This window comes from Tachypleus tridentatus, chromosome 4 (assembly GCF_004210375.1).
Source record: "Tachypleus tridentatus isolate NWPU-2018 chromosome 4, ASM421037v1, whole genome shotgun sequence".
Lineage (NCBI taxonomy): Eukaryota > Metazoa > Arthropoda > Merostomata > Xiphosura > Limulidae > Tachypleus > Tachypleus tridentatus.
This window is the reverse complement of record NC_134828.1, coordinates 58913003-58935351: the sequence shown is the minus strand read 5'-3', so window position 1 is coordinate 58935351 and position 22349 is coordinate 58913003. Positions and strand designations below refer to the sequence as shown.

Genomic DNA, 22349 nt, shown 5'->3' with positions numbered 1-22349 from the left:
AAGTTTCAAAAAGAAATAGAGATTATGAAACATTTGATCATTATATTAATATTTATTCTAGAAATATATAACACAATACAAAGAAAACAGACCCCCGATGGGGTAACAATAAGTTTACGAAATTACAACGCAAAAATGCGGAGTTCGATTCCTCGTGGTAGACACAATAGGTACCCCACACAGCTTTGCATTTACATGAAAAGAAAGCCGACAGTTATTCTTTACCGTATGCCTAACAGCTATTGTTTATATGTCATTTCTCTTATCTCTTCTTGATCCATTGTGGATTTCAAATCAGGGCATGTAAAAGTAACATTTTAAGATGGAGTGATCAGAATTAAAAAAAAAAATGTCCTTTCAAATTTAAATATAATGATACACAGAATAATATAAATCATAATACGTGTGATTCTTAAATACGTTAAATAATAAAAAAATTAAATTAAACATGAAATTAAATGCTGCTTGAAGATCAAATACGATGATTAATAAAGTAATGACAGTTTGTGTTGAATTTCACACATTACTACATGAGGGCTATCTGCGCTAGCTACCCCTACTTTAGCAGTGTAAAACTAAAGGGAAGACAGCTAGTCGTCACCATCCACTGCCAACTTTTGGGCTACTCTTTTACCAACCAATAGTGAAACTGACCATCATATAACGGCCCCAAGATAATTCGTAATGACGAGAAACCCACTTGAAGTAAAACCGTATCTCAGGTATGGGTATCAACATTTTTAATAATAAAGACAACATTTCAAGCTGTTTAGGTCATTTTCAGGTTAATCTCACGAGAATATTTGATGTGAAGAGAATTCGAACCTGCGACTCACCAATTACTACTCGGACGCCTTAACCATCTGGACTGAAAGTAATAACAGCGATTAGAGATTTATTAAAATATTTATCAAATTATCAAATCTAAGTATAACGAAAAAAGAATTAAAACATGGATAAATTAAGATACATGAAAAACTTATTCTTATAAATCTATAAAACAGCTTCAATAATTATTTACTTTTGGTCAAAACCTCAGATTATTCTCAACAATCAGCATTAGTAATGTTAGACATGGAGTGTTGCAAGATTTCTTTCTGCGAGTATCCGAATATACTTTCCTTTATAAAAATAAATAAATAATTATTAAAACAATAGTTTGTGTGACAAAATCAACATTCACGCTTTTCACTATCAGCTATAAAAAGTTAAATATATTTACTCTGGCCTTTGAAGAAGCCATAATGAAATAAATTAACGCAAACAGTTTATAAATAACAATAAATGTGCGTGTACATATATGTGTATAAATGGTGTATTCATAGCGATAAACTTTTCGTGAATTCGAGGAAGAAAATCTAATGTCGAGTTTTTCATTGATTTTGCTTATCATAACTGAGAGATAAAATATAATTATAAAGATAAAACTACTTAATTCCACTAGTTTTAGAAAATGTTCGAAGAAAATTTGGTTAAATTTAAACAGATCAAGCATCGCAAAAATAAGTGTTTTACTTTCGTGATAAATTATTTCACTTTGAAAATATAAAATATCCATTAAACTGGAAATAATTGTGATAATATACACCAGATGTCGGTAAAGAAGGGAGAATGTTTCATCAGGATGTATATGTTTGAGAAATTGACAAATTTTATTCAAGCTAATTAAAGTAATTGAAATGTTGTGTATTACTTCTGAAGAAACATGAAGTGTAAAATAAAAATAATAGATTTAATATTCAGTTTGACTGTAAAGCAGCTAACTAATGTATTTATGATATAGATAATAGTTATTTGAGAATCAAATATGACGAACAAAAAAGGACTTCATAACATACATTAAATGTTGAATAAAGCTTTTAACGTCGGCGCCCGGCATGGACAAGTGGGTTATGGATTTCGACTCGTAATCTGAGGGTTGCGGGTTCGAACCCAGTTGCACCAAATATGCTTGCCCTTTCAGCCGTGGGGGCGTTATAATGTGACAGTCAATCCCACTATTCGTTGGTAAAAGAGTAGCCCAAGAGTTGGCGGTGGGTGGTAGTGATGACTAGCTGCCTTCCCTCTAGTCTTACGTCATATACAAGTATCAATATTTTACTTGTTAGGGTTTTGTATGGCACGTAACTACACGTCACATATAAGCATCAGTATTTTATGCATTACGGTTTTCTAAAGTATATAATTTCAGGTCATGTGTAAGCATCAGTATTCCCTACATTGGAGGTTTATAAGATATATAACTACACGTCTTGTATAAGAGATTTGTAAATTGAATATATATTTCATGAAAACATTTGCCTTTAAATCGTGCAATTACGTAATAAAGACTCAAAGCTTTAAATACTAATTAAACTTGTTATTCCAAACTACTGGACCCGAGTGTAGCAAAATAAACGACGTGTAATTAAACCTGTTATTCCAAACTACTGGACCCGAGTGTTGCAAAATAAACGACGTGTAATTAAACCTGTAATTTCAAACTACTGGACCCGAGTGTGGTAAAATACACGACGTGTAATTAAACCTGTTATTCCAAACTACTGGACCCGAGTGTTGCAAAATAAACGAGGTGTAATTAAACCTGTTATTCCAAACTACTGGACCCGAGTGTAGGAAAATAAACGACGTGTAATTGAACCAGTAATTTCAAATTACTATACCCGAGTGTGGTAAAATAGACGACATATAATTATACCTGTAATTCCAAGCTATTGAACTTAAGTGTGAAAAAATAGGTTTTCTCTGACTTACATAACTATGTTTTTAATGAAAAGTTTTACGAAGTACGAATAGGTATTATGAATATGAGTGATGGAAGATGAATTTATAGTTATAATGCACTTGAATTTCTTTGGGGAAAATGTATGATTGACTTATAATTCCGAGGTATATGGTTATGTATCAAGAAATAGCACTTCAGTAATTACTAATGAGTAATTAACAGCAGGAAACGGAAGCACAGTTAAGCAAGCTTCTTAGTTGTAGATCATGTACCTGTTGCTATGTTAAATTCTACATAACGCTCATCAGTTTCATCATGTTGATACAGTAACTTTGCTGTATTCTTCATGCCACTCAATACTTAGCTAAGTAAGGATATAGATGTATTTGAAGGAAATTTAAAATTAACTGAAGCTTTTCTGATGTTATATGCAAAATTAATATAAAAGAACGTTACTGAAATTCATTTTATTTAAGCGCAATACAATTAACATATTTCTTACTGAATAAAGGTATTTCTACTTACCAAAGCTTCCATTCAGAAATAATAATTCAAAAATGTTTATAACTGTTGTAAACGATAGCTTTTATGTCGAAAAAAGATTATTTTAACTTGCATTAAAAGTTTCACAAACTACCCTATTTTCACAATAACGTCTTGTTTTGTCTTGCTTTATTTAACTTGAACAATTTCTCTGTCTATGTTAGGTAGGACAAAATGTAAGTTATATTATAAAAATTAAAATTCAATTATGCGAAATAAATGTAATGCTTTATTAGTCAACAATGAATGAATTCGATATAGGTTAAATTAAGAGTTTATTTTTTTATTTGTAACAGGTTACACTATTTATGACACTTTTTAAATCTGATCATTGTTAATAAATAAAAAGATGCACGAACCTAATTAGTCTAACGGACAAAACTACAACATAGATATTACATTAAATTCGTACAGAAATCCGGTCTGTAAATAAATCATTCACTAAACAAACCACACAGTCTACAGGATTGGATCATTTATCAAATGAGCTGTGAAAATGGTGAACCTAGTTATGTTTGTGAAACTAGTAGAAATCTAAAAACATGATATAATGAACAATTAAAGGACCATCACATGTAAATCAACATATAAAAAACTAAGTCATAAAATAAATTACGAAAACGATGATATTGGGTAAGAAATGAGACATACTCAAAATATTATTCAATGAAGACTTAATAAAACTCACAGGCGTACCGTAAATTTTTATAAAGGAAATCCCGTTTGTCTACATTGAATGTTTGCTCTCACGGGTGACTTTTATTTAAACAATTTAAGACTCAACAAACATTTTATTCTATTTCCATTTTACTAACTGAAGAAAAGAAACGTATTGGTAACAAAACACTAATTATTGACATATTTATTTGCTTGCTCATCACAGTAGAGCATCACTTTAGAACTTGTTACTGTGAATGTTTTTAAACTTGTACATATAATGTGAAATGTGTTGCCTGTTAAAGCCCAGAGTAACAAAACATGGTGTAAATGTATTTTAAAGTAATCATGAAAAAAATATGTAATAATTATAGACAATTACAATTAATCTTTACATCAATTCATTTATTAGCGAAAAAAAACTACAATAATATTTCATTATATCTGTTACCGTACTACGTACAAGAGAAAATTATATCTTTAAAAGTTTGTTATACTCGTACAAATATTCAGTTTCAGAATACAGAGTAAGAATAAAATTGTACTATGTGTATTCTAAACATGAGTGATTGATGATATAAAATTATAAACGAATAGTGTAAGATAACAGAAAAGTTTTATGTATACGAAAAGCTAGTACAAAGTCAGCTGGTTTATTCTATTATCATAATTCTAAATGCAGAAATCGGTACACTGTGGAATTTCATACAAACAACTATCAAGTGATGAAAAACATTTTGGTAATGAGAGAAATAATTGTTAGAAGGCAAGCCTATCCCCAAACTAAAATTATTTCACAGAGGTTTAAAATAAATTAACTTACGAGACTTTGAATTTGGTTCAATACATCAGTTGAAAGAGTTTGATCTCCTGAGTCCAAAATTGTAATTAGGTTTCAAATTGGTCAACAAATGACGGAGCTATGTGCTAAAGGTTTGTACTTGATCAACAGAAATGAAGAAGAAAGAAAAAAACTCAGATCCATTCTGTGAGTTACTCAGCTGCGGCTAAAAGTATTGAAATAAATGCAAGCCTTTGTAGTTAAGCGCAAAGCTACACAAAGGGCTATCTGTGATCTGCTCACCAAGGGTATAAAAACCAGATTTCTGATACTGTAAATTCGCAGACATGCGGCTGTGCCACTGGGAGGCATAAATGTCAGTTAAAGAATGATACTGAGAGATATCACAACATAGATATCTTCAGAGAAAAACATCAGGAATAAAAAAAAAATAATCTGAAAATAAATGATAAACGAATTATTGTAGTGGTATATTAATGATGAAACACCGTATTATCGCTACACAGTGATTTTGTAATGATCAAACACTGTGTGATAACTATACAGTAATGTAATGATCAAACACTGTGTGATAACTATACAGTAATGTAATGATCAAACACTGTGTGATAACTATACAGTAATGTAACGATCAAACACTGTGTGATAACTATACAGGTACTGTAACGATTACACACACTGTGTGATAACTATACAGTAATGTAATGATCAAACACTGTGTGATAACTATACAGTAATGTAATGATCAAACACTGTGTGATAACTATACAGTAATGTAATGATCAAACACTGTGTGATAACTATACAGGTACTGTAACGATTACATACACCGTGTGATAACTATACAGTAATGTAATGATCAAACACTGTGTGATAACTATACAGTAATGTAATGATCAAACACTGTGTGATAACTATACAGTAATGTAATGATCAAACACTGTGTGATAACTATACAGTAATGTAATGATCAAACACTGTGTGATAACTATACAGTAATGTAATGATCAAACTCTGTGTGACAACTATACAGTAATGTAATGACCAAACACTGTGTGATACCTATACAGTAATGTAATGATCAAACTCTGTGTGACAACTATACAGGTACTGTAATGATCAAACTCTGTGTGACAACTATACAGGTACTGTAATGATCAAACTCTGTGTGACAACTATACAGTAATGTAATGATCAAACTCTGTGTGACAACTATACAGGTACTGTAATGATCAAACTCTGTGTGACAACTATACAGGTACTGTAACGATTACACACACTGTGTGATAACTATACAGTAATGTAATGATCAAACACTGTGTGATAACTATACAGTAATGTAATGATCAAACACTGTGTGATAACTATACAGTAATGTAATGATCAAACACTGTGTGATAACTATACAGGTACTGTAACGATTACATACACCGTGTGATAACTATACAGTAATGTAATGATCAAACACTGTGTGATAACTATACAGTAATGTAACGATTACATACACTGTGTGATAACTATACAGTAATGTAATGATCAAACACTGTGTGATAACTATACAGTAATGTAATGATCAAACACTGTGTGATACCTATACAGTAATGTAATGATCAAACTCTGTGTGACAACTACACAGTAATGTAATGATCAAACACTGTGTGATAACTATACAGTAATGTAGTGATCAAACTCTGTGTGACAACTATACAGTAATGTAATGACCAAACACTGTGTGATACCTATACAGTAATGTAATGATCAAACTCTGTGTGACAACTATACAGTAATGTAATGATCAAACTCTGTGTGACAACTATACAGGTACTGTAATGATCAAACTCTGTGTGACAACTATACAGGTACTGTAATGATCAAACTCTGTGTGACAACTATACAGTAATGTAATGATGAAACACTGTGTGATAACTATACAGGTACTGTAACAATTACATACACCGTGTGATAACTATACAGTAATGTAATGATAAAACACTGTGTGATACCTATACAGTAATGTAATGACCAAACACTGTGTGATACCTATACAGTAATGTAATGATCAAACTCTGTGTGACAACTATACAGGTACTGTAATGATCAAACTCTGTGTGACAAATATACAGTAATGTAATGATCAAACTCTGTGTGATAACTATACAGTAATGTAATGACCAAACTCTGTGTGATAACTATACAGTAATGTAATTATCAAACACTGTGTGATAACTATACAGTAATGTAATTATCAAACACTGTGTGATAACTATACAGTAATGTAATGACCAAACACTGTGTGATAACTATACAGGTACTGTAACGGTTACACACACTGTGTGATAACTATACAGTAATGTAATGATCAAACACCGTGTGATAACTATACAGTAATGTAATGATCAAACACCGTGTGATAACTATACAGTAATGTAATGATCAAACACTGTGTGATAACTATACAGTAATGTAATGATCAAACACTGTGTGATAGCTACACAATGATGTAATGATCAAATATGATGTGATAACTTTACAGTGGTGTTGTTATGAAAAAACACATTGTGTTAACAACACAGTGTTGTAATGATCAAAAACTGTATGACACCTATACAGGTATTGCGGCAATCACACACATACCATGTGATAACTTTACAGTGGTGTTGTTATGAAAAAACACATTGTGTTAACAACATAGTGTTGTAATGATCAAAAACTGTATGACACCTATACAGGTATGGCGGCAATCACACACATACCATGTGGTAACTATATAATGGTACTGTAATCAACATTTACGAGACTTATATTTACAACAATATTCATATATGCAATGTGTACTATTGGGAATCATATTTGTATTCTTAAGATATCATATTTTATTACATATTACACAACTCATAGTTCGTCTCTTGAATACACAGAATAAATAGGACCTTTTAACTGTAGCGAGGGAAAATTTCAACTATAAGAAAGAAAGCAGTTGATCTACAACACAGTTATTCTTGTCTGCGATAAACCTGACGTTTAAGTGAATTGTCTTGCATTCGAATGACCCAGTGGCCTTGTTCCTACCTACTCAGGAATTTCAAGACCATGATTTGTTCAAACTAAGAAGTAAACCTCGTCTGGCGAACACCTGACCTACTCACCTCAAAAACGTGGAAAAGTGAACAACACTGCCAAAGGAAAGTTCAGTCGGAAGATTTTGTTGGAACTTTTCGCACTCGAAGACACTCGCTTCTCTTAGCAAGTTTTGGGTTTTATCGTCTGATAGTAGTGAAGAAGATTTTCTTCTTTGGAAGAAGTTTGGGCTGAAAGTATAAAGGTACGCCAATTTTTCTAAAAAAATCTGAAGGTCAAGCTTAAGATACGTACCACAAACATAAAATCCAGTCTGGATCCTAATGTTGATTGACAGTATTTGTTTGTTTGTCTGAATTTTGGGCAAAGCTACACGAGAGCTATCTGCAGTCGCCATCCCTAACATAGCAGTGTAAGACTAGAAAGAAGGCAGCTAGTCAACACCATACACCGGCAACTCTTGGGCTATTCTTTTACTAGCGAATAGTGGAGTTGGTCGTCACATAATAACGCCACTACGGCTAAAAGGGTATGACGGAGAAGGCTGACAGCGTAACCAAAGAAATCGGAGGTGGCCTCAGCTATCTATTTCCAAAATTTTCAGTTTGTGAAGAAAATATTATTTAACCACATAAATGTTTCCACTGTGGAGTGGTATAGGGCATTTTAACAGCACTTTTATAATTGGCAAATCGATCTTATATTTGAGTCGCTTTTTATTGAATTGTCGATAAAAACCAATACTTGCAGCTTTATCTGCTAATATGATAACTTCGGGGTTTTGATTGGTTGGGTGCAAGTTATGTAAAATCATACTGGTATTGGCACTGTATATTCAGGTTAATGCTTTGTCGTAAAGTTAATCTTCTATGTTTTAACTCTGATCTACTAATACATTAATTGGAACACTTTTCAATACTATTGTTCCACTCTGTATCAAAGGTCTATAGGTACATTGATGCTTAGCTAACATAGAGTTAACTTATGCATATTGCATATATTACATAATACAGTATGAACGTTACCATAAGACTTCAGAACGAAATATTAAATTTACTCTATATCTACGTTCCGTTTGTTTTTTCGGAACCTTTGCAGATTTTTCTGTATCCTTATATTTTTACACTACTGACTATTATACCATATGAATACAACTGTTCAAAATAATTACTCTCTGCTTCCTTAGCCACATGACGAGGTTTGTTTCTGATTTGAATTAGAAATGAGCATTTTTGTTGAAGCACGGATAAAGCATGTCTATATGATTAGCAATAGTTTTATCATTTAAAACAGTTTGAAAATCTTAGGACGACCACATTTCATGACTGAGTTAATCACTTTGATTTGATTTTTCTCAGAGACCCATGTTTTCTACTTTGTTTTTCTTGTTTTTTTAATTTACGCAAAGCTACTCGAGAGCTATCTCGGTAGCAGTCCGTAAGTGTAAGACTAGAGGGAAGACAGCTAGTCATCACCACCCATCGCCAACGCTTGGGCTACTCTTTTACCAACAAATAGTGGGATTAATCATTACATTAGAACACTCCACGGCTGAAAGAGCGGTGGCACAGTGGTATGTCTGCAGACTTACAAATAAAAAACCGGGTTTCGATCCCCGTGGTGTGCAGAGCACAGATAGCCTATTGTGTAGTTTTGTGCTCAATTCTAAACAAACAAAGAAAACTGAAAGAGCGAGCATGTTTGGTGTAAAGGGGATTCGAATTCGGATTGTCAGCTACAAAAAACGTCAACAACGTTTTATTTTATACACAGCTATTAGCAGAATAACTGCGAAAAATGTTTCTCATACATGTGATAAATAAAACTTCATCAACCTAGCGGGGTACCAAAAGAAGCGATAACGCTATCTTTAACACTCAGTATCAGAATCAACGTTGAGAAACATGAACCTCCGATAAAGACGAATTTTTCAAACTTTTTTTCATATTTCTTAAGGTTTAAAATATCCGTTTTCATCTCTTTTGTAAATATGTTTGCAGTATAACCTTAAATTTTACATTTTGAATTATATATATATTTAGGATATGTTGAATGAATACTGTGATATTATTTGTTTAAAATTTATTAATAAATTTGTGTTTTATTTTTCGTGACTTTTATGGTACAGTCACGTTTTTATTTTGTTTTTGACAAATCTTTCACGCTATTTACGCATCTTATATTTTTCACTTTATCAAAAAATTTGTTCTTCTTTATGTTTAATGTAAGAATGTAATTATATATCGTTATTTTACTCCATCTGCACGTTTCTATCATTTTCAGAAACCTATCACCTCTTCTTATATTTCAAGTCTAGCTGAAAGACGAAACGATTTCGACATGGATGACCACAATAATGTTTTTCTGGGTAAATTTGTTTCTTTAAACATTTAAATATGACATTTACCTAATCAATAAAATTTGTGCATTCTAACTAAAAGTTTTCAGAATTAATCATTGATTTCAGCAAAGTTTAATAAATTCAGGGCTTAAATGAAGTATTCACTTTTTATTGTTAAACAATCTATCATTTGAGTGAAATTATAAAAACAAAAAAGTTTTTCCTCTCCAAGATTATTTCCAATCTCTGATAAAAATCTATGTTAACTTAAGAATAAAAAATGAGTCGCTGTCTCATGAAAAGCAGACTAATGGTGTAAAGAGCCCCATTGATTATTGAAATAAAAATTTCATCTTGAGATCGTGCCTCTAATTTATTATATTACTAACGAAAGTACCCGGCCTCATTCGGTTTATCCGGTTCATATTTCATAGATAATTATGTCAGTGCATGTATTTTGAACCCATTTTAGCAACCCAAAGGCACACATAGTCTTCAGTTCAGAGCATCTTTTCGTTTATGCGAATGAATCTCAGCTTCTCTGCTTCAGTTTCGGCATACATTATGATGTTAGTGACAGGGGTGCAAGGGTTATGAAAGTAAAAACATCGATCCAATTTTAAACTTAAATACTTTCTGAGCTATTTTCTGTTATATTGCCAATGTTTTAATCAAAATAAACCTCTTTAATCTTTACTCTAAATTTATAAATAAACATATGTTTATTCAGTTTTGTTGTTTATACATTTCATTTTAAACTTTCAGTTCATAGACTAACAAAAATATTTTGTTATATTTTTGTTGTGAAGCAGCATGAGATAAGAAAAGCATTGTTGGAACGCACTGGCTTTTCTGTATAATAAAAGTTGTTGATCGGACTAATACTTTACAAGGTATATATTGTATACCCTGTATAGTAATTGTCTCGTCACTTTTGACGAGATATATGTGGAATAGCTTATATGCCTTGTTATTTTTAATGAACCATGCTTCTATAATAAAAGAACGTCTATGTGATTTATATATTTGTAATATAAGGAAGTACGTCTTTTCTATGTGCTTTTTCGCTAGTTTAACTCATTAAAAAGATGCGCACGCACGTGGATAAGTAATAATCCCCATATGCGCACTATCAGGGTCCATTTAGTATGGAGAACAAAATTTCAAGTTTCTAAGCTCTTTCCTTTTGAAACACAGACACAGAACGCCCTTTTATTATTATAGACATAGAAATGAACATGGACTTGTACTTTCAAACTAATTTTAAATAACTCTCTCAATTTATGTTTATATTTCGTATTATCTTCTAATATCAAGATAAAAAATTGTTTACTCTAATCGATAATATTTTTTCTTATTATTTGTCAAAAAAATTATAAAAATATTCTTGAGCTTCTTTTCTGGATCTAATCCCATAAAACCGTACATAAAATTCTTGTTCTAAACAGCAAAATAACTGATAACGTTATAATCAAATACTATGTGACAACTATTCAGTAATGTAATGATCAAACGCTGTGGCACCCCGCTAGTATAGCGGTATGTCTCCGCATTTACAATGCTAAAATCAGGGGTTCGATTCCCATCGGTGGGCTGAGCAGATAGCCATTTGTGGCTTTGCTATATGAAAAACACACACTTAAACACTATGTGATAACTATACAGTGATGTAATGATCAAATAGTATGTTAATTTTGTGCAAATATATTCCTATAATTAACAGTCATATTTTTATTGCTTTGATGAAGGATCAAAAGGAAATAGTAAACATCACGAGATATCATTGTTTCGCAGAAAGTAAAAAAATATCATAAAACCTTTAACTAAACAACACAATCCTTCAGTTGCTGCATAGTGAATAGAGGAACATCTACATATTTGACACAAAACATACTAAGTGTAAAATATTTTAATTTTAAAATGTATAACCTATATTTATGCCATTTGGTATAGGTGTTAAAAAATGCTTGTTTTAGCGCAAATTTAGACATTATGCTAATATACCGTGCGTCTGACATAGGGAACGAATCCCAAGCTCTAGCTTTTTAAGCCCTCAAGATATAAAACACATCTATGAAAAAAAAACACACTTAAAATTGCGATAGATTATGGTATGATACTCATAGCTTAATAAGATTGTTGCGATTACTCAATGTTAATGATTGAACACAAATCGTATTCAGTATTGGGTGATATTGGTTAATGATGCTATAGTTCGAGTTTCTGTCTATCAAGTCCTGTCCTGGGTGTGACCTGGCGACTAGTGTGTTAGATTATGAATCTAAAAGTCTATGGTCAAGTGCTTCTGGCGCAGAGTTGTGCTCCAAGCTTTTGGGTTAAGGGTGCGTTATAAGATCGAAGGTCAAATCCTACTATAATATTAGATAAATCCAATAGTTGACGACGGACATTATTGACTTTCCTATATATGTAACTACAATTGCTAACGCAAGAAGCCCTTTTGTAATTGAATCAAATCAAAACAAAATCTATTATGTCCTATCTGTCATGGATTACCTGGAAGATATAATTAACATTTGATGTGACTTTCATTGTTACTTCTTAAGATGAAATAATAACATTTATCATATTTCAAAGTTAATTTATTATGCAGCCGTTTGGTAGCTTTTCTTTTTCAAATATGTGTTCAGCATATGATTATATGCACCTATATTACCAACAAGTAAAGCTGTAGGTTGTATGGTTTCTCCTTTCATTTGCATTTTGTTTTACTTTTATATAGTGTTCATTTGCATTTTGAGCACCTTCTACAATTCTTGGCAATTGTTATCGAAAATGAGGTGTAAAAATATTTTGTTTGTTTGATTTTTCCAATGAATTTTTCAGCGTAATATACTATATTATTAGGAACAATCCTGTACAAATATATCATAGTGAGGCTAAGGTACCTAAACACATGAGAGGAAATATTCTTACCTCCTACACTCCATTCTTGACGATACGTAAACTACACGCAATATTAATGAATCATTATATGTTTTATAGGAAGAAAATGTAATTCATAATATCTGTTTATTCTCTACATTATCATATTAATGTTACAGCATTTTCAAACACACGTGATTTAATTTTACGAGTTTAGTTGCAATGACAGTTTAATTTCAGTTTTGTATAGACCCATGTACGTATATGTGACTAATTTCTTTATGTATATATATACTTTTGAAATAAATAATGCAACTTCGGTGTCTAAATATCAGTTGAAGTACGAAGGTAGACAGTATTTTATTAATTAGTTATGATGTAAAATAGTTTTTGTACATTTAAGTTTTGTTAGCAACTGAAGATTAAATCCAAAACAACAGAAATGAAGAGTTCGAACTATGAGGATGGCTGTGACTTATTTAAATATTGTCTAAACGTAATTACCTGCATTGTCGTAATACGTTCATGAGATTAATAGATTAAGAATATGTTTAGTTTAAACCTAATTTTAGTTCTAACATTTAAGTCGGTATGAATATTTTTCCTACTAATTACATGAAACTATTAACGGTCAACATCAAATATTCTGTTTTCTTTACTTTGACGTAAGTGCTGATGTGCCTAGGACTGGCCGCAGGTTTGAAGGAAGATGATCCTGCTTCTTTGAAAGAAAACACGAAACAGGTAATTTAATAAAAATGTTCATTTTCAAAACACATTTTGTAATTAGAAGCGCACTAGAAAGATTTAATAGAAATGTTGTGCAGACCGAAAAGCAACAAAATATTTAATAGTTCATTCCAACAGATGTTTATTAAAATGTGATCTCTCTGCTTGCTAGGCTTTTTAAACATCGCTTATTTTTTTCTTCTGCGTAAAATGTAAGTAATTATGATTTGAGAAAATGTTTCATAAATAGGTCAGCAACAACTCAGAACTCAGATCAGTTTATCACAGAGTGGAAAATCTGTTTTTAAGGCAAATTATAAATCAATCTCCCAAGTTTGAAATTAAATTACATTGAATAACTAAGAGTACAGTATTGTTTCTGAAGTACGCGAGACCAATCTGAGATATCCATGGAAAATAGCTTACCACAACTTGTGCATTTATATAGTTTATATATATGTCATTTGAGGGATTAAGACTGACAAATATTTTAGTCCCTATTCTTACAAAACTACATAATTTAATATATTAGCCTGAAGTTATTGGAAGTTTGTAAATCAAAATTTAACTCTTTATTAGACGCTCAATTTGTTTTTAATTGCTTTAATATATATCAGTTACTTCTGTTACTAGAATAAGGAACTTGCTCATACCAACTGAGGATTGCATTTTTGGACAATATCGTCCTGATATCAGGAAGCAAATCAGATCTGGTGATAGTTTTGGCAATATACTCGTTTATAACTTCTGTAATTGTCAAAGCATGTTTGAAGTTGTTCAAATGTTTTGTTTTTGTCAGGTAGAGTTTGTTTCCTCTTTTTAGAGCTTTAAGGCTATCTGGCTTTTTAGTCATATCTATCACTTAGCTTTCCATTACTTTGGGTTTGTACTAAATCACATTTATTTGTACCTAAAATCAACTCAGCTGGTCCTTAGTGTGATATTCTTTAACCAAGGTGAACAATTATTGGTTTAAAAACTCAGTTGTTTTCAAGCTTTTGTCCTCGCTAAAGTGAACAATAAGAGTTACATCATAACTTTCAAGCATTTAAGTATATTGCAGTATTAAGAAAATCAATTTATTCTCTAAAATTATTATATACTTATACATCTTCTTAGTTTACAGAACAACTGGGCTTTGTAGAACAGGAACCACCGGAAACTCCGGAAGTTATTGCACTAGGTCTTCCATCATGGGCTAGCCTCCTCATCTATCCTATTGACGTCACTTTCTCATGCTATGGAAAACCCTTTGGTTACTACGCTGATCCAAATAACGAGTGCAAGATATACCATGTCTGTAGACCAGTAGCAGATAACACTGGTAACGTGATGCGATATCTTCGGTACAGTTTTGTTTGTCCCAATCAAACTATGTTTGACCAACATTATTTAGTGTGTACCTATCCTCATCAGGCTGTACCATGTAGCAATATTTCAGACTACTTGTATGTGAATGAGAATTTTGGCAAACAAGATCCAAAACCTGAACTTCCTATGACTATTACCCAATCTGGTAATGTTTCTTCGTCTCAACTTATTCCAGACATTGCTGGTAATTATGAGGCTATTGCTGCTAATACTTTACCAATAGAGCCAACACCACCAGCTTGTATATCTTCTCCTTCTGATGATTCTCCAATTCCTTGTAGATTTCCTTTACCAAAACACTCTTTCTTTTGTAAGTTTTTATCTGAAATAACAATCGAATGCATTTTCAAACAAACAACTACCACCACATCTACTGTACAAGCCACTTCTGGGTCTGTCAAGTCTGCACAACCATTTATTCCTGCGGAGACTGTTCCTTCTAGCACACCAATACAAACATCTTACCATAGCTCTGCGTATAATTTCACACAATTTGGGGAAGGATCATTTTATTGCAAATATATAGAAACTAAATTAACTTCATTTACATGTAGCCGTCAGGAAGAAGAATCTTTACCAGACAAAGAAGATAAAAGTGTTCAGCCACAACTTATCTGTAGGTTTATATCTGATCCTTATTTTACAATTATATGCACACTTCTAGGTCCTTTTTCTGTACCAGTAAATTCAAACACTTCATCCTTATTACCCACTAGTCCTGATGCTGAATTTCACATAGCTGTTTCTGAGTTGGGAACGATAGTTAAAGGTCCAGATCCAGTTGATCCAGTTCTAGATTCAGTTAAATCAGTTTCAGTACCTGGTTTAATGCCAGTTCCTATCCCATTAGATGCAGACATACTTAGTCCAACTCCACGTATTACTGTTCCAGTAAAAAATACTGCAGATAAAAATGCAATAACCGCAGATCAGAATTCCACGGTCATTGATCCACACTTTACCGTGTTAGTTCAAAATATCTCTGCACCAATATTCAATCCAACAGTACCAGTTAGTAATCCACCAAAATATGGTTCAGGTCTAATTTCAGAAACTTCTTTCTCAAGCTCAAACCCAGAAGATATTGTTTTAGGACCTGTTTTTCCAAACCTATCTCAATATGGATCAAGTCTAAGTATAAAAGAGCCAGAACGAAAATTATTTGATTCAACAGCAAGCACCACAGTTTTAACTCCAGGTCAGTCTAGTTTGGCTTCAAATACAGTAAATTCAGCTAAAACATCAGTAATTTCTGCTACAAGTTTTGTTGCTCCAATAAAAGACATGGCTAGCCAATATCCTACCTCTGTTGTTTCAGTAGAAGGTTTAGTAGATCAACCTTTAAATTATCTTTCTAAAGTTAAAACCTCACCCAGTCTAGCTTCAGATCCTATTATTTCATCTAAAGACACAGAGAGTCCAGATACAACCCTTGTTGCTTCAGTTCAAGATCCAATCAATACATCTATAAATACTGCTGTTCCAATTAAAGTTTTAGTCGATCAAACTTTTGGCTCAGACGATATAGTTAGAGACTCAGTCAACATAGCTTTAAATCACAATGTTTCACTTCAAGACTCAATCAGTTCAACTTCAAGTCCAATTACTTCAGTTCAAAGTTTTTTCAATCCAGATATAACACCTGTTGCTCAAGTTAAAGGTTCAGGTCATCAAACTTTTGGCTCTTCTTCTATAGTTAAAGACTCAATAAACCTAGCTTTAGATTCTGCGTTTCCACTTAAAGACCTGGTTAATCCATTACAAAGTTTTGTTGTTTCAGATGAAGGTCCATTCAATCCACCAATAGGTACTATTTCCCCATTTAAGGAGTTAATTAATGATACTTCAAATAATTTTTATACAATTAAAGGTTTGGTTCATTCAGATTTAAGCTCTGTTGCGCCAACGAGAGAATTAGACAGTCTTGGTTTGAATTCTGGTTCTCCATTTGAAGATTCAGTCTTTCCAAATACAAGCTCTATTCCTATAGGAAAAGATTCAGCCGTTTTAGATACAAACCCTGTTACATTAATTAAGGTCTCAGTCAATCCAGCTTCACGTCTTGTTAGTTCAAATAAAACCGTAGACAGTCCAGTTTCAAGTTTTGATGATCAAATTAAAAGCATTTTTACTCCAAGTTCAATTCCTGTTACCGTAAATAAGGACTCAGTGAGCGAGACTCCCAGTATTATTAGCTCCGATAAAGAATCATCCAATTCATTTCTAGGCCTTGTTGTTCCACCTAGAAATGCAGTTACTCATGATTCTCATCCAGTTGTATCAACTAAAGCTAAAGACTCATTCCGTTTACATGATAAAATTCCATTCAATCCAGCAATTGGTTCTATTTCTCCAGTTAAAGAGTCAATTAATCCTACTTTAAACCATTTTTCTGCAATGGAAGGTTTAGTTCAATCAAATGTAAGCTCTATTACTCTAACAAAAGAATTAGCCAGGATTGCCTTGAAGTATGGTGCTCCAGTTGACGATTCAGTCTTTCCAGTTCCCAGCTCTATCATTACAGGAAAAGATTCAGTCATTTTAAATACAGACCCTTTTACATTAATGAAGATCTCAGTCAATTCAGCTTCTGGTTTTGATAGTTCAGTTAAAACCTTAGACAGTCCAGTTTCAAGCTCTGATGATGAAATTAAAAGCATTTTTACTCCAAGTTCAAATCCTGTTACCATGATTAAAGACTCAGTGAGCGAGACTCCCAGTATTATTGCCTCAGCTAAAGAATCATCTAGTTCATCTCTAGATACTCCACATAAATATTCAGTTAGTCATGCTTCCCGCCCATTTGCATCAGTTAAAGGCTCATTCCATCCATTTGAAAGCTCTGTTTCTGCAACTAAAGGTTCAGGGGTTTATGCTCCAAGCCTTCTTGTTACAGATGAAATTCCATTTAGTCCTACTACAGAATTCGTTGCTCCAAATAAACCTTTAGTCAATTCATCTTCGCTTCATTTTGTTTCAATTTTAGATTCAAACAGTCAGTCTTCAGACTCTATTACGTCAGTTCAAAGCTCTATTAGCTCAGCTTCAGACTCGCTTACTTCAGTTGAAATCATAGAAAATCCTCCACGAAAACGCGTATTTTTTCCAAATACAGGCCTTTATTCTCCAGCAGCTAAAGACTCATTTAGACCAATTCAAGGTTTTATTAGTTCAGGTGGACGCTTAGTCGACGCACCTGTAGTCCCTGTTGCTTCAGTTGAGAGCGTTTACCGACCAGATCAAGGTCACACTTCTTCAGTTAAAGGGTTTTTCACACCAGCACAAGAACATACTAGATTAGTTAAAGGATTTTTGAGACCAGCACAAAACCATCCTACTGCATTTAAAGGAATTTTCAAACCAACTCAAAACCATCCTGCTCCAGTTAAAGAATTTTTCAGACAAACTCAAGAATATGCTACTCCGGTTAAAGATTTGATCAGTCCAGCTTCAAGCCCTGTTTCTTCAATTAAAGACTTTTTCATTTCTCCTACAAGTCTTGTTTCTCCAACTGAAAGCTCAGTTACACCAATTCAAACGTCTGTTGATTCAGATAAGTTTCTTGCTAACAAAGATGTTGTCTCTGCTTCTTCAATTAAAGGTTTATTTACAAGATCTAAAGGCTCTATTACTTTAACTAATAATATTTTTGTTCCTGCTGCAAAACCTACTACTCCAGTTAAAGACACATTTATACCAACTCGATGGCATGTTGATTCATTAAAAGACTCGTTTAGACCAAGTCAAGGCTATGCTGAATCATTTAAAAGTTTACTTAGATTAACTCAAGGCCATGTTGATTCATTCAAAGGCTCATTTAAACCAATTCATCAAAGACATGCTGATTCATTTAGACCAAATCAAGGCTATGCTGAATCATTTTTAGATTTACATAGACCAACACAAGGTCATATTAATTCATTTAAAGGCTCATTTAGACCAAATCATGGCCATCTTGATTCATTGAAATATTCATTCTGGTCAAGTCAGAATTATGACGATTCAAATAAAGGCTTATTCAACTCAGATTTATACCCTACTTATCCAGTCAAAAAATCAGTTATTAACAATCCAAGTTCTCATCTTCCAGTTAAAGGCTCAGCTAAAGATACTTTATACCAAGTTGCACTGGTGGGAGATCAAACCAGTTTAAACACAAACCTAGAGGATCGAATTATAAGATATTTCATGCCCTATCCAGCACTTAGATTCGCTAAGATAAACACATTCCCGCATGTTTATGATAAATTTAACCCACTTGCTCAGTGTATATGAAATTTTAAGACCAACTAATCTATTTTATAAAAAATATTTTTGTGTAACATTGTAAACAAAGGCTTTTAGCCGATCAGATTGAAACATTAAGGGAAAAAATAAAAAGGGGCTAGCCTTAAGTAATTAATAAATAAATATAATTCTTATTATATGTTAGTCATTATTACTAAGTTGTAAATGTATTTGTCTTTTTAGAATAAAACTGTGTAAGTGATGACTTGTAATAGCTATATTAAATATATGTTAAATGTGAAGAGTGTATTAATATGTGTGTATGTGTTGTTGTTTTTTAATTCAGAGGTAATTTTCAACCATTTTCTTAAGCGTAAAATTTTTGCACAAAAATATTTAATGGTAGCTATGAATCTACATAACATAGTTGTGGTCTAGGAATGTAGGTATTTAAAGGAGAAATGATGTAACTGTAAGGACTATTTTTGTTAGGGGTCAAACGTGTTAACTTAAGATAATTTAAAATAACTTGAATTGTTTTTGGGAAGATACATGTTTGTTTATTTATTTCGTCTTTTATGTGTCTCATGGTTTAGTTTTTTTGGAATGTGTAGATTTAGGTTAATAATAAATAAAAACTTATTTTACAGAAGTAATATGTGTGGCAAATGATGAATGTCAGAGATGTTTTATTACGAAATGTTAAATGGCCTCCAAATTGTGGAATATGACAGTGGTATCAATTTCAAATTAATAATACCATACTAGGACAAACTTGATTGGGATTTAAACCTCTATCATTGTATAACATTTAAAAAACAACACTTTCCTTGGTTAGTATTGTTCAATGTGATATGATAACGAAGGCTAAAAAAGTTCTTCCAGGAATAAAACAAAAAGGTGGATTGATAAAAAAAGTAATCAGAATGTTCCAGCGAGATAGAAGCTGGAAATAAATCTCAGTGTTGAAAACTTCTCTATTCCATATGGTTTTCGGTGACTTTATATGGAATATAAATTAAAGTTTAGACTTATATGAAATATTTTCTGAATTTTACACAGCAAAATCAAACTTTTTTAAACTTCTACATTAAATATAACAATCTACTTAACATATAAAATGGAAAACATCACAATGCTTAACCTCATGTTTCACTGAACCAGTTGATTATTTAAGTTTTTCTATCGGCTAAATCTATAAAACATTTAAACTTATAGCAGATTTTGCAAATATTATTGGTTTATTAAAACAGACTTAAAAGAAACATATTATTTTTCAAGACAAAAATGATGAATAAAATTACTTCTATCAAATAAGATACTGAGGTTGTACGAGATTACAAGAGTATAAAAGAAATGTAGTTTAGAGAAGTGATTTGATCTGTCATGACGTTCGATTCGTTATCTGAGGATCGTGGGTTCAAATCCCCGTCGCACCAAACATGCTCGCCCTTTCAGCCGTGAGGGCTTTATAATGTGACGATTAGTCCCACTATTTCTTGGTAAAAAAGTTGGTAGTAGATGGTAATGACTAAATTGTATCTTCTCGTCCTTCACAACTAAATTAGGGACATCTAGTGCAGATAGCCCTCGTGTAACTTTGAGTGAAATTCAGAATAAAGAATAATGTGATACAGCAATATTTCTTCGGACTTACAACTCTAGAAACCGGGTTTCAATATTAGTGGGCAGAGCACAGATAGCCCATTATGTAGCTTTGTGCTTTACTTCAAAATCAACTTACGCCATTAAATTTCATACTTTATAAACGCTAAGTCGTGTCAGTAGAAATAAATCCATTCTATCATTTTTGGATCAGTAACTTAAACTATTAAGAAACCTAACACGGACTTCAACAAACATTGCATTCATAATTCAAAAGAGACGTAAATGAACGATCATATTTGAACAAAATATTTCGACAGATTTGAAAAACTAAACCAGCAAAACTTTGTAATTACGATTAACTAATTATTACGTAATTCAAACTGCATCTCTATGTGATTTTAGAGTTGCTTAAGCCGTTCCATATTTTCTAGTTTTTGAGATATACGATATTAGTAATCAGAAAATTAATTACTCGTAACTAAACTGCCTTTTCACACAAGCGATATTAAAAAAAATATTTGACTACCGAAAAGGGATAACAAGTACAAGAAACGTATACGTCAACGACTTAGTGTCATAGTAACGACATATTATATACGGACTTAACAATTGAAATATTTTGTAAATATTAATTAATAGCCCGGCATAACCAGGTGGTTAAGGCACTCGTAATCTGTGGGTTGCAGGTTCGAATCCCCGTCACACCCAATAAGCTCGCCCTTTTAGCCGAGGGGGCGTTATAAAGTGACGGTCAATTCCACTATTCGTTGGTAAAAGAGTAGCCCAAGAGTTGGCGGTGGGTGGTGGTGACTAGCTGTCTTCCCTCTAGTCTTACACTGTTAAATTAGGGACGGCTAGCGCAGATAACCCTCGTGCAGCTTTGCGCGAAATTCAAAACAACCCAAGTTTAACAGCCAAGTGAGAGTTCAAGTCATTACTGTTATTATAGTATGTTCCAATTAAATAACGGGTTTGTGTCTGCTATTCAATGGTTTGATTCAACAGAGATGACGTTTTGTTATAAAATCATCATTTTTATCAAGTTTTAACAGTTATACTCAAAAAGTGTGGGCAAGCAGTTATCATTAACACAAAGATAATAACTTTAAGGATCCAATACAGACACCTTGTAACTCGGACACTTTCGAGAACTCTCTTTCAACTTTGAGAACAAACATTGTTTGCTATCATTTGCTAATCAAATTTCCTACACGCAATGTGACAAGTTCTTCAGTTTATTCCGAAAAACAAAAAATAGAAAAACTGATATAATAAATATTTTTTTTAAAAAAATGTTCCAGAATCCAGCAGTTACAACAAACTGTAGGATTTTCCATTCTTTAATCGAAGTTTATTAAAAACAAAATCAAAATACGTCTTTG

General features: G+C 32.4%; 1 protein-coding gene across 1 annotated transcript; it reads left to right on the top strand.

The window, feature by feature from the left end:
* The first annotated feature begins 7926 nt into the window (after nt 1–7926).
* Nucleotides 7927–19960, top strand: LOC143249205 (uncharacterized). Its single transcript, XM_076498678.1, has 4 exons — nt 7927–8049; nt 10089–10173; nt 13703–13776; nt 14881–19960. The coding sequence occupies exons 2-4, from the start codon at nt 10146–10148 to the stop codon at nt 19405–19407; spliced, it is 4629 nt and encodes a 1542-aa protein (XP_076354793.1). The 5' UTR covers nt 7927–8049; nt 10089–10145; the 3' UTR covers nt 19408–19960.
* The last annotated feature ends 2389 nt before the right edge of the window (nt 19961–22349 follow it).

Excerpts from the sequence above, each read along its gene's own strand:
- LOC143249205 (XM_076498678.1), top strand. The coding sequence starts at position 10,146 with ATGGATGACCACAATAATGTTTTTCTGG. Across the intron at positions 10,174-13,702 it reads CCACAATAATGTTTTTCTGG|TGCTGATGTGCCTAGGACTG; the intron begins GTAAATTTGTTT and ends CTTTGACGTAAG. Across the intron at positions 13,777-14,880 it reads TGAAAGAAAACACGAAACAG|TTTACAGAACAACTGGGCTT; the intron begins GTAATTTAATAA and ends ACATCTTCTTAG.